The sequence below is a fragment of the Salarias fasciatus genome, chromosome 17 (genome assembly GCF_902148845.1).
Source record: "Salarias fasciatus chromosome 17, fSalaFa1.1, whole genome shotgun sequence".
Classification (NCBI taxonomy): domain Eukaryota; kingdom Metazoa; phylum Chordata; class Actinopteri; order Blenniiformes; family Blenniidae; genus Salarias; species Salarias fasciatus.
Window position 1 is genome coordinate 14,622,213 of NC_043761.1, and position 11,629 is coordinate 14,633,841.

The 11,629-nt window shown below is 46.1% G+C and overlaps 1 protein-coding gene and 1 long non-coding RNA gene across 2 annotated transcripts; both read right to left on the minus strand.

Moving 5' to 3' along the window:
- Positions 1 to 2,379: 2,379 nt before the first annotated feature.
- Positions 2,380 to 3,059, minus strand: LOC115404069 (uncharacterized). The gene is made up of 3 exons (XR_003933296.1): positions 2,959 to 3,059; positions 2,596 to 2,775; positions 2,380 to 2,515 (listed from the first exon to the last, which is right to left on the minus strand). It is a non-coding gene; the product is annotated as an uncharacterized LOC115404069 (long non-coding RNA).
- A 972-nt stretch (positions 3,060 to 4,031) lies between these two features.
- On the minus strand, positions 4,032 to 10,807 carry LOC115404660 (plexin-C1-like). Its single transcript, XM_030114064.1, has 8 exons — positions 9,822 to 10,807; positions 6,892 to 6,989; positions 5,777 to 5,911; positions 5,586 to 5,686; positions 5,409 to 5,514; positions 5,166 to 5,325; positions 4,907 to 5,009; positions 4,032 to 4,131 (listed from the first exon to the last, which is right to left on the minus strand). Exons 1-8 carry the CDS (start codon positions 10,738 to 10,740, stop codon positions 4,032 to 4,034), a joined length of 1,722 nt encoding a protein of 573 aa, XP_029969924.1. The 5' UTR covers positions 10,741 to 10,807.
- Between the last annotated feature and the right edge of the window lie 822 nt (positions 10,808 to 11,629).

Sequence of the window (11,629 nt, forward strand, 5' to 3'; positions counted from 1 at the left end):
CACACGTGGCGGCGCGCCAAAACCAGCAACGACATCATCCGACCCAGGTCCCGTGTGATGAGGGCAAAGGCCTGCAGCGCCGCATCAGAGAAGCTAACCGCAGCAGCATCAACGACGCTTCCCTACAGGGAGGCTGAGAGTGCAAGCATGAGGTGGGCCAGGGACTTACCCATCCGCCCAGCACGCGCACCCGCACTGCAGGCCCGTGTAAGGAGGTCGTCCATGATCCGGCACTGAGGATGGGGGCACCGTACCTCAGACCGGAGTGACTCCTCCGCCGACATGATGAGAGCTGCCATGGCTGGCTCAACGTCGGGCATCTGCTCCAAGCCAGCCGCCGCTGCATCGTGCATGGCCGCCAAGGCTCGACCATCCGCAGACACTCTGGAGGGGGCGGTACTATCCCTCCAGCAGGAGTGCAGTTCCCTCACAAAGTCCTCAGAGGGAGGGACAACGAACGCAGAGGGAGGGCGCCTGCGTCTAAAGAAGGCACTCACTGTGGCAGGCTGGGTCGGTGGCGGAATCTGCAGCTGAAGACGCTCCAGAGCCGCACGCAGAACAGACCACATGGAGTCATCCCCCGTCTCGCCCGTAGAACTCTGAGATGACCGGGCAGACTCCTGACCCGACACCACAGAGACATGGTCGCCGCCCACCTCACAAAAGTGTGAGGCGGACGCCGCCAAGGACATCACGTCCTCCTCGGGGGGGGGGATGCAGTCTGGGTGGATGGCGTCCCTGCCCCCTCCTCCGCAGGTGAGGCAGGCGCACGCTCCTGCAGGAGAGACCTCATCTCCTCCAGCTCCCGGTGCAGCTGAGCCACCTCCGTGGCGAGCTCCTGCTCAGACTTTGGTCTCTTCCCCGGCGGTCGGGTCTCCATCGAGGTCGCCGCACAGCGTTTAGACCGCCGTGGTTGAGGGGCAGGGAGTGGCCCCGGCGAGGAGGACTCCTGGCTTCCTCCGGCCGCCGCAGACACCTGTGCCAGACGAGCAGCTCGCTGGGCATAAGGCATGAAGCTGCAGTTCATACAGGGGTGGTCCGAGAGCGCCTCCCTGAAGTGAACAGGGCCAAGGCACCGTGGACAAAGGTCGTGGCCATCATCCACCTGCAGGGGAACCCCACAGGCCACACAACGATGGGGACCGTCCATCACCAGGCACTCGGGTCGTCCTCCACCTGAAGCCAAGCCAGAATACGAAGGGTTGTGGGAAGAGGGCGTATGCCGCCTGCACAACCCACCGTGAACACCAGGCACGAAGCACCCACTCCCAGCCAGAGGGGGGAACAGCCACCAGGCGGCCCCCTCGGCTTTACGCAGCACCGCTTGAGCGCACGTAGCGGGTAAAAAAAAACAGCAACAGTGCAGTAGCCGAGGGAAGGGGGCAGACGCCACCTGCACGGCCACACGCAACTGACAAATGTCACTTAGTGCAGAAAACCGAGGGAAGGAGGCATACGCCGCCTGCACAGCCCACACCACAGTAGCGAATCACACAGGGGAAGCTAGCTGCCTAGCCGAGCACACATGGGAGAGGGAAGCGACCGCCTCGCGGCACCCTCTCCCACTGCCGACAGCGGCGCAACCTGCCGGAAACAGCCAGGCGAGAGAGCCGGCGTCCCGACCAGCAGGCCAACACACGCCACAACGAGAAATGCGGTCATGGCGTGGCGCCCAGCGCCACTTCCCTAAGCCCGCAGCACAGGCCCAGTGCTCACGGAGCGGCAGCAGCGTGCATGCGGCAGAGGAGAGCTCTCCGGCTAGTCCCACAATCCGCGAAGTCCAGACAGAAACAGCAACCTTACGGTGACGGTGATTGCACAGATCCTCCTGCCGAGGAGACGCGGTGACTACCAGGCGCCGCGGCGTAGATGGAAAAGATTAGTACGGTTGCAGCCTTTGGAGGGCGTCCGCAGCTCCGACCAACAGCGTCTCAAGGCTCCCAGCAACCGAGCAAAAATATGCCGAAAAAAAAAGGCAAGTCCACTTCTTCAAGCCTCGAACAAACGCGAGAAGAACACAGGAGCCGATTCCGGGTCAGGGAACCAGTATTTATACGGTTCCGGGGTTACCCGGGGAGTCACGAGTGACGTGTGTTGGTATACATACTCGAACTACGCATGCGCAAAGGGAACATTCCAGTGCTTTCAGCAATGCCTCTGGCAGTGAGTAGGGATGAAATAGAACATCTCATCAGAGCCTTGAGCCAGAGACATGAAGGCTGGAATTTTGAGTGAATATTGATAAAATCATCATGAAAATGTGTCCAAACAAATGCAGGAACATTTCTGTGTACATGGACATTTGATGCAATAAAATGTTGAGTTGCAGTTGAAAAACAAAATTTACCTTTAACGTCTGGAACCGTGCACTGGGTGGGCTCTGAATCTCACAGGAGTAAAAGTTGAACTCTTCACCGGGGTCTTTGTCTTCCATGATGCAGGGGTATCGTTTCTCCTCCTGCTCCCCCCATACTGACAACTCCGCTGGTGTTATCTCCAGTTTGTCTGCTTTTCTCTGAAATGACAGCAGAAACTAATGTTGATCCCATGTGGAACACGTTGGTGTTATTTCAAACAAGTCAGAAGAAATTCAACCTGTATGGTGATCTGGACGTGGTCACCCCTCTGTGTGGATGTGAAGCTGGTGAACTCTGGGTCTGGATGGTAGATCAGGTTTGTGGAGCAGATCAAGGTTTCATTGGCGACTTTCAACAGAAGAGAACTGCTGGAAACTCTGGAGGGATTTGTAGCTGCAGGTGACTTGAAGGTGAGATTCTGCATGAAATCAAAAGAAAAGAGACGTCTCATATTGATGATACGACTGTTGTTTGACTCATTGTTTCTATGATCATAATGATTAAGATGTTCCAAGATGTTGTGGGTCTTCAGATTGAGGAAACATTTCCTCCATCCTTCACAACAGAAACCCAAACCATGGTCTTCGATCTCCAGACCCACCTGATGGTTCCTGTCAGTCGGAGGTTGGACTTCCTGAGGGGCTCGGCTGTGAATGACCCCCTCCACAAACTCCAGGTGAGATCCAGTGAGTGTGATCTTCCGCCCCCCACTGCAGGTTCAAGGAAAGTCGTCGACATGAAACTTCTAGCTCAGCATGACACATTGAAAACAGATATTTAAGAAAATCCCGGTAACTCTTCATTTTCTGGCAGTCCATTGATTATTGTATTTTGTTTTGAGCATCACAGTATCAGTAAATCCAAGCACACCTGATCCAGGAGTTCCTCGGTGAAATGTCTCGACAGGAAGGGGATGACTGGTAGGTGATGCTCGCGTCACCGTGGCAATTGCCGTCTGGGAGGAGAACGCAGGCTTTCACTGTCCCTTTACGGTTTGCTCTGGGAATGTGGAAGGTCAGACTGGAGCCGCTGTTGTTCCAGACAGGAGACCTGAGCAGAGAACACACAACAAGACTCAACAAGATCCAAAAACAAATGAAAACTGAGCAGAGAAATGCTCCTCAGTGCTCCATCACTCTTGGAAAACTGCACCATGTTCTCCTGAGAGCTGAGAGAAAAGGTTGGATCATGTCACTCCTGTTAAAATGTGATGGGTCAGTGTGTTTCATGGCTGCTGTTTCTCCTCTTGGACTTCCCAGATGTGTGTGAAGCGACTCACTCCTGTGGCGTACAGTCCAGGTCTGCCTGCATCCTCACTCCGGTCACACCGCTGAGGTTACCACCTGACAACACTGCGTGGTTTCTTCCATAGAAAGACACAGTGCTGGGGCTGATGGAGGAGATCTCAGGCTTCTGACGAGGAAAACACATCAAAACACAATCAGCAGCAATACAGTCAGAGTGTGGAGGAGGAGAGAGTCAGAGGAAGAGACTCACAGGAAAGTTCAGCTCAGACTGCAGCGTTTGACACACACTGTCCTGCAGGAGGAGGAAGAAACACTTTACAGTGATGGAGCATCTTCCTGACAGATCAAATGCTGTGGGCTCATGTACGATTTGGATTTATTGCACAATTAACAAGTACAACATAAATGAAGTGTAGATGAGCCTGTATTACAGCAAGAAAGATGTTATTACATCTAAAAGTCGTTCATTAGCCCAGGAACAGCCGCTGTTGCTCCATTCACAGCCGGCTTTGATACACTGCTGACACCTGAAGGGAAAACACAAATCAGAGTTTAAATCTGCAGGAAGGAACAGGAAGAGCTTCATACACCACAGTCACCAAAATCAAAACAACAAACTGTCAGTAAGGTTCAATCTGAAAAATATATGCTCATTTGTATCATGTGACACCAAAAAAAAAAAAAAACTAAAACCACAAGGGGATGCAGGCAAGGCTGCCCCAGCTCACCCCTACTTTTTGCACGAGCAATTTAACTATTAGCAATTGCAGTTTGATCCAACATTTCCATAACAGGTCTCCAAGGTGGACTCTGTTGGAGCAGTCTTGGAGAGGAGGATGGGGACTCTAATGCAGGGTATCTTGAGGAAACCCAAACATCCACTGCACGACACAGCTGCAGCTCAAAAGAGTGACCGGAGTAACAGGCTCCTGTCACTGCGCTGCAGAAGTAAGCGCTTCAAGAGGTCGTTCATTCCCTCGGCAATCAGGCTGTATAACAGATGTGCCTGAGCCGAACTGAGTACACTATGAGCACTTTATTGTGCTGTTGTTATTTATTCATTTGCGTGCGAATGATTTGTGTGTGCTGCTGGACACCTGAATTTCTCCCTTGGGAGATTAATAAAGTTTTTATCTATCTATCTATCTATCTATCTGTCCAAATTGCTATGATGAGCACGAATGATCACTTTACGCTGATGACCTTTTGCTGTATATAACTGAACCGTGCACTTCAATACCCCCACTGTGGAAACATGTTCCCCTGCAGCTGTCTCCACTGCTGTGTGAGTGAATGACTTACAAGACTCGGGTTGGTGGTCCACTCATATCAGAACAGTTCATTAACTGCAGTTGTTCGGTCAGACTTGTTGAGCCAAGCCTCATCTTTACAGTGACCAGCAGGCCTGTCGAACAGAAACATGATCTGCATTTCATCATTTTGAAAACTGACAATATGTTTTAATGTGTAACAGAATGCAATGAGACAAGAGATCAGTCAACTGGAGGTGAATATTGTGTCTGTTTTGCATTTCCTTCATCATTTCTATCAAATCACCCACCTTCAGGAGGAACGGTCTGCTTAGAAAGGATGCAGGTGCATTGTGGGAACTGTGGAGGAAGGCCATCCCGGCTACAAAGCTCCCCAGAAGTTGTGGAGAACTGACAGGCGAACCGCGTCTCTTTGCTCACATTCACATGAGTCTGGATGTTCAGAGTGAGCTGAGAGAGAAAGAACAGAAGATGAGTGGTGAATCAAGGAGCTCCAGCTGGTTTCAGTCCTCAGAGTGTGATCTGGTCTGAACCTGTCCAGTCCCGTCTTCAACAACTTTGTGGGAAATCAGTTTCTGCTGGAATACATCAGGAATGGACAGCCAGTGGGAGTCCTCACAGTCATCTTCAAAGGTGCAGCTTTGGAAAGAAACACATGTTCTCACCAAGTTCATGACTGCTTGAACTGTTCCAGAAGCTTCTTCTCTCACCTTCCTTTGGAGACACACCACACACAGTATGGATCCTGAGCAGTCCACCACTCCTGGACATTTGTGTGTGTGCTGCACTTTGCTACAGCCACACGCTTCATCTACAAACAAGAACATTGAGGAAGACTTCAAAACACACCAAATGCAAAGGAAAACTATTAGCTGTGAGAGACAATTCCATCAATATCTACCTCATTTTGAAATGGCACATACACATGTTTATGATCCACTGGATCCAGGTGCATTCTGGGAAACACTCGGCGGTCCTGGTTGGACATGTAGAGCACTCTGGGACAGGTGGTGTGATAGTTCCTGTCCACAGCAAGCTGATGACAAGAGTGTGAGTCAATAAATGTTCTGAGGAAGAAACTTCAACTTCAAACTGGATCCTGTTTTTCTCAGAAGTCTTTAAAAAGCTGTTAATCGTTCATCGTTCACAGGATGTGGTTTGTGATAAGTCAGAGCGAGGTATGTTTCGATGGTTTTGCATTTAATATGCGCCTGTTAAGATCTTATACTGCTGAGTTTTATTAGCATCAGGGGTTTCACAATCTTTATGACCGGAACAGCTTTTTTTCTGATTTTCCACCGAATCAAATTTATCTGGAGTCACAAAACATGTTTATCCTTTAAAATGAGGAGAGCACAGCTTCTCAAGTTCCACATATAATTCTTCATATATTATTTATAATTTATATTTGAGATTGATTGATTGAGAATTTATATTTAATTTATCATCCTTCATATATTATTTGTTGGTGTTCCACAGCGTAGTGAATGTGCAGATTATAACGTGTCCATCAAAGTGTTTTGGGGATGTTGGATTGTGTATTTGATGAGTTTGAAGAGGGGGAACAAAAATACCGTCCACTTCCATTGTGTTCGTCCCGAAAATCTTCCCCGACTCGCCTCTGAATAAACAACAGCTCACCCTCACAAAAAAAGTAAGTATGCTGTTTGAAATGACTCAGGAATTGCGCTAAATGGGCCAATTTGCCAAAATGTTGAAGTATCGCTTTAAGCTACAGCAAGATTAACGGTGACAAATAAAAACACAGAAAGGATGAAATGAACCTAAACAATATGAACAATATTTACAAGAAAAAGTGTTGCAGAGTTTTACGGCCTCAAGAAGGAAGAATTTTTAGTCATTTTTTACCATTTTATCTGTTTTTCATGCAACTTTTCTTTCCTCCTTTTTCTTGTAGATGAAATCGAATTACGGATTCAATAGTTTGAGGTTTTTTGGCTCTTAGGTCTCAAAAGCTGTTTAATGCTGACAAGCTGTACAGTTTGATGGACTCACCTTGATGAGCTGCCCGTCTCCAGTCCCGATGAAGAAAACCATCCAGCTGTTCTGCCTCATTGCCAGAACAGAGGTCATGTTGCTCTGTCTGAGGAGAACTGTATTGTGACGCACAGTTGTAAGCCACCTTTGAAGATTTTTCTGTAAAAATACGTATTTTTGGTAAAACCTGATGTAAATTTGCATGCTTCAAAGCAGTTTGCCATAACTTTTTACAGTAGTTGACCTGTTTTTTTTTTGTTTTTGACTGAGCTTGAATTGACTGTGTTCTGCATTAGTTGTCTGAGAAAAAGCAGGTTCAACACTCAGCAAAGTAAAATATTATGGATCACAGAGAAAGAAGTGAGGAGGATGATTTTCTGCTGAGCTTTGAGCTGCTAGCATGAAGCACCTGGACTGCACACACTGCTCTCCTCCATCATCTTTTTATCATCAGTGACGCCCTGTTATGACACTTTGTGTTGACAGGTTTATTATACATATTTTTTAAAGCTAAACATAAAGCTAAAGTCTCTGCTTTGCGTTCACCACGACCTCCTGAATGCTGATGTTTTCAGTCACTGTTAGCTACTAGCATAGTTAGCTTTGGCTGCAGAGTGGACACAACTTTGTTCAATTCTTTCTTATAAACCGTGGTTTGAGCACCGTGTTGCTTTCTTTAAGCCTCACAGCCAGGGTGAGAGTTTCACTATTGCTCAGGACTGTTTACGGTTTCATTTAAAAATATATTCAGGTGTAGATATTTTCCCTTTTGGTGTAATATGTTTTCAGATCTGTTTTTGTTTTTTTCTTTGTGATCACTGCTTTTGAGATCAGTCATACCTGAAGTCAGTCAGGCTGATTGGAGCTGCAGGATAAAGTGTGTGTGACTGCAGAGTGTGTGGCACACCACACTTATAAAGGAGTCATTGACTTAGAATGAGGTTTTATATAAACCCACAACACATCTCCACACAGAACCTCACTTCCACACAGGAACAACCCACACTGCAGCCACACATTCATGCTGACAATTTAAAGTCACAATTCTCAAAGTTCTCTTCAGTCAGATATAGTTCAGTTGAAGCGGGTTTTATGACTTTGTGTCTGTTATGACTGATTCTGAAGGCAGGGACCTAAAATGTGACGTGCAACTTTTATATTGTTGACAACCTGTTGAACATCATTAATTGTTCTGATGGATTGCATTTTACAAGACTTGGAGTATTTGAGGTTTGTTAAGCATTGAATGTGTTCAAAGCAGCAGGTCATCAAATTCAAAGTTATTTCCACATATTTTGTTTTTACATAATACTAATGGAAGCTAAACCCAGGACAGACGTCCTGGTGCAGCGTCGACACCTCCACTCCTCATCTTTGGTTCTGTGTCGCAAAATGTCACAACATCTGGAGCAGACCATGTAAACTTAGATCCTGCTTAGAATGAAGAATGCCCCTGAAAAGTCTGCTCTGTGTATCAAATGTAGACAAGATGTTGGCACTTTTATACATTCAGTATGGTCATGTATGCATATTCAGGATTTTTGGGTTGAGATTATCACAAAGCGAGATCTGGTATTTGGTAGGAATTTACAATTGGATCCAGTATGCCTTCTCTTAGGAATGCCCCATCCTCAAATTAACAACGTCCACAATCAAAAATCGCTCAGAGTCTTAACCTATGCTGCACGTAAAAGTTTATTATTGAAATGGATCTCACATAAACCACCATCTGTCTCTGACTGGCACAAGATTGTATTTGATTTGCTACCTATGGAATATTTGACATATTGGTCCAGGGGGACAATAGGACAATTCTATCATAAATGGACTCCTTTCCTTGATTATGTGGGCCCAAGAATATGCACTATTTTATGGAGGGCTCTGCCCAACCCAAGAAAAAATGGTTAGTGGTCAAGAGGAAGGATATGTTGTCTGTATGACTTTACCCGCTGTATGTATATATGTTGTAACAATGTTTAAATAATTTGATATCCCACTTTACAAGGCAGGACTATGCTGTGCTTTGTGTATATGTTGAAAATGTGCTGGTTTTTGTTTTGGTGGGGGGTGGGTGCGGGGTGTTAATGTAAAATGTTCATACTGTTTGATCAGGATGTGATGCTTGATTGTTAATAAAAATATTTTTCCAAAAAAAAAAAAAGAATGAAGAATGCATTGAAAATTTCAATGCAATGGATTTATATTTTTCAGTTATTTAAGGTGTTTGATACTGATTTGGTTTTAATAAAAACCTAATACTGACAAGTCATGTTGTGCCACTGCCTTTTAAAAACTTTACTGAGATGTATTAGTTTGAGGTGTGACATTTTTACATTATTTAATTTTAAAAAATTTATAGTAAAGTAACAATATCATAAATATATATGATTTGATTGATTTGATTTTATTATAGTGTCTTGCACATGAGTGCCCAGTCTCAAGGGCTTACAAGACACATTTAGCAAAATAATATTCAGATAAATCAGATAAATAATATACACATGAGAAATAGCACCAATCAAGCTGACAGTATGACACTGTAGGGATTCTCAGCTACACAATACTGTGATATTTTTCACAGTAATAATTATCATTGAAGAATTCTGGCTGTCGAAAAAAAAGCATCACTATGGTAACTTTAGCTGCCAATTCACTGTAAATTTACAGAGAAATTTCTAACAGAAACACATTGATCATCCAACCCAGTCTGAGTCAGATGATCACATAAACCTCCATATAAAAACACATGACTGATCTTTAAAAAAAATATTAAAATTCGATCATAAGTTCTGAACAGCATTGACTGTCATGTTGTTATTATGACTTTACAACAAATTGAATTTGTTTGAACATGTAAAACCCATTAAAAGTAAACTAGTGACTCACGATTGATCTTGATGAGGACAAACGATGATACCGCATTGATGTCACCCTAAGGAAAATAGGACTGATGTCAAACAGCAGCAGCTGGGTGTTGGCTTGTCCTCCATCCACACTGAACACGCCGCTCCACAGCAGCGGCACATCATCCGGGACGACCGAGGAGGCCAGCAGTCTGCTGCCATCACCACCATCGGAGAGGATGAGAGTCGCTAACCTCAGAGACTCCAGTGTGTCGTTTTCCTTTAAATTGTCTTCGAGCCAAAAAAGACGGACTTGGTTGTTTTGAGCGTCTGGTGGCACATTGGCAAGCAGATATATGATCGAGTTGATCTGAAATCCGTCCACGAACTCCACGTTCTCTTTACTTTGAAAAGTGTGTTTGCCAGACCACTCATTCAGAGACAATATTCTCGCGTCTGAAGTGTCCTCAGTGTTGTGAAGGTTAACAGTTCCTGAATCAGAGGGACATTTCTCCTCTCCAGACCCGTCCTGTTGTATCGCAGTCAGAATATAAGAGTCACTGCGAGGCTGGTTTTTCTTCAGGGTCACCAGAAAAGCGACGGACGCGCTGCTGCGTCTGGCTGGTCCCACCTGGAAGTTTTCCTTGTGCAGAATGTTGGAGATGTTGTTCAGGTCCAGAATCTCACAGTATCCACACGCTCTATCGATCACACCGCAGCTGATCACAGACTGATCAAACAGTAATAAAATATTGACCCTGAAAGTTGCGTTCCAGTCAGCGGCAGCAGGAACTCTGTAGAAGTCCTCCGTGTCCGGATTCAGGACTCCTCTCAGGGTCAGACTGTGGACCGGGGTCAGGTCGTGGTTCAGCTGGTACAGTTTCTCTTCAGTGGCGATGTAAACCGTGTTACTGTCCACGGCCAAGTGACGGATGTCTCCATCCAAGAGAAAGGATGTGTCTTCCTCCAGACACAGACTCGGGGCTCCACAGAGGGTTAAAAGCAGACCGAGCAGCAGGACCATCTTCCAGGGAGGGAGGCAGCTTCAGCTGAGAGACCCTCACACACTTCAGACCTGCATGGCTCTCTGCTCTCCGACACACACGTCCTGAAGCCGTGCGTAAAAGCGCACGATTGCCTCAGTGAAAAGAAGAAAAGCTGAAAATGGGAGGGAGCAAGACTGAAAGTCAACTGACATTTATCTGTGTTTATTCAGGAAATGTCACAATTACACAGCGCAGAACTATTTACTGCGCAATGTGTATTTTAATTTCAAAATTAAATCTGTCTGCAAATAATCTGTGTGCAAAATCTGACCATACCGATGTTGAGCGCTCCTCAGTAAAACACGACTTTAACCACAATGAAATTTGTTGAGAATTTTTCAGTGTGGAAATCAGGAACCTTAAAGGGGCTGTATCATGCAAAATTCACTTTTTGTATGTTTTAACCTTGTTATATGGCTATATACTCACCAAAAACACCCCCAAAGCGTTTTTTTCCTTTGTGCCTGCATGTTTGAGCTTTCCTCCTTGTTGTGCTGCTCAGAGAGGCAGCCCCTCCCACACCCGTGAAAACGCTCTGTTTTCCCACGTTCACGTCACACGGAGAAGATGGCTCCCCTGAGCCCCCCTCCCGCAGGCCTTCGGCAATCAGCGTTGCCGCTTTTTTCTAACTCTGATTACGGAGATAAGCTTTAACCATCGTCTGAAAGCAAGAGTCAAGCAAGAGCATAAGTCTGAAGGGTCTGTGCTTGGTGAGTTTCTAACAGGAAAAGATGTTTTCGCGTGTATTTCCGTGTAGAGAAGCGAGAGCTAAAGAGCTAAAGCTAACCCTTGGAGACGCTAACGAAGGAGGGGATTTCAACATGGGAGGGGATTTCAACATGGTTTCTGACCCACAATTGGACAGAC

Bases quoted from the DNA above. Each gene is read 5' to 3' on its own strand.
- LOC115404660 (XM_030114064.1), bottom strand. From the start codon at position 10,740: ATGGTCCTGCTGCTCGGTCTGCTTTTAACCCTCTGTGGAGCCCCGAGT. The intron at 5,010-5,165 runs GTGGGTGATTTG...TCTGTTCGACAG, and splicing joins GCAGACCGTTCCTCCTGAAG to GCCTGCTGGTCACTGTAAAG. The intron at 4,132-4,906 runs GTAAGTCATTCA...TTTTCCCTTCAG, and splicing joins GGACCACCAACCCGAGTCTT to GTGTCAGCAGTGTATCAAAG.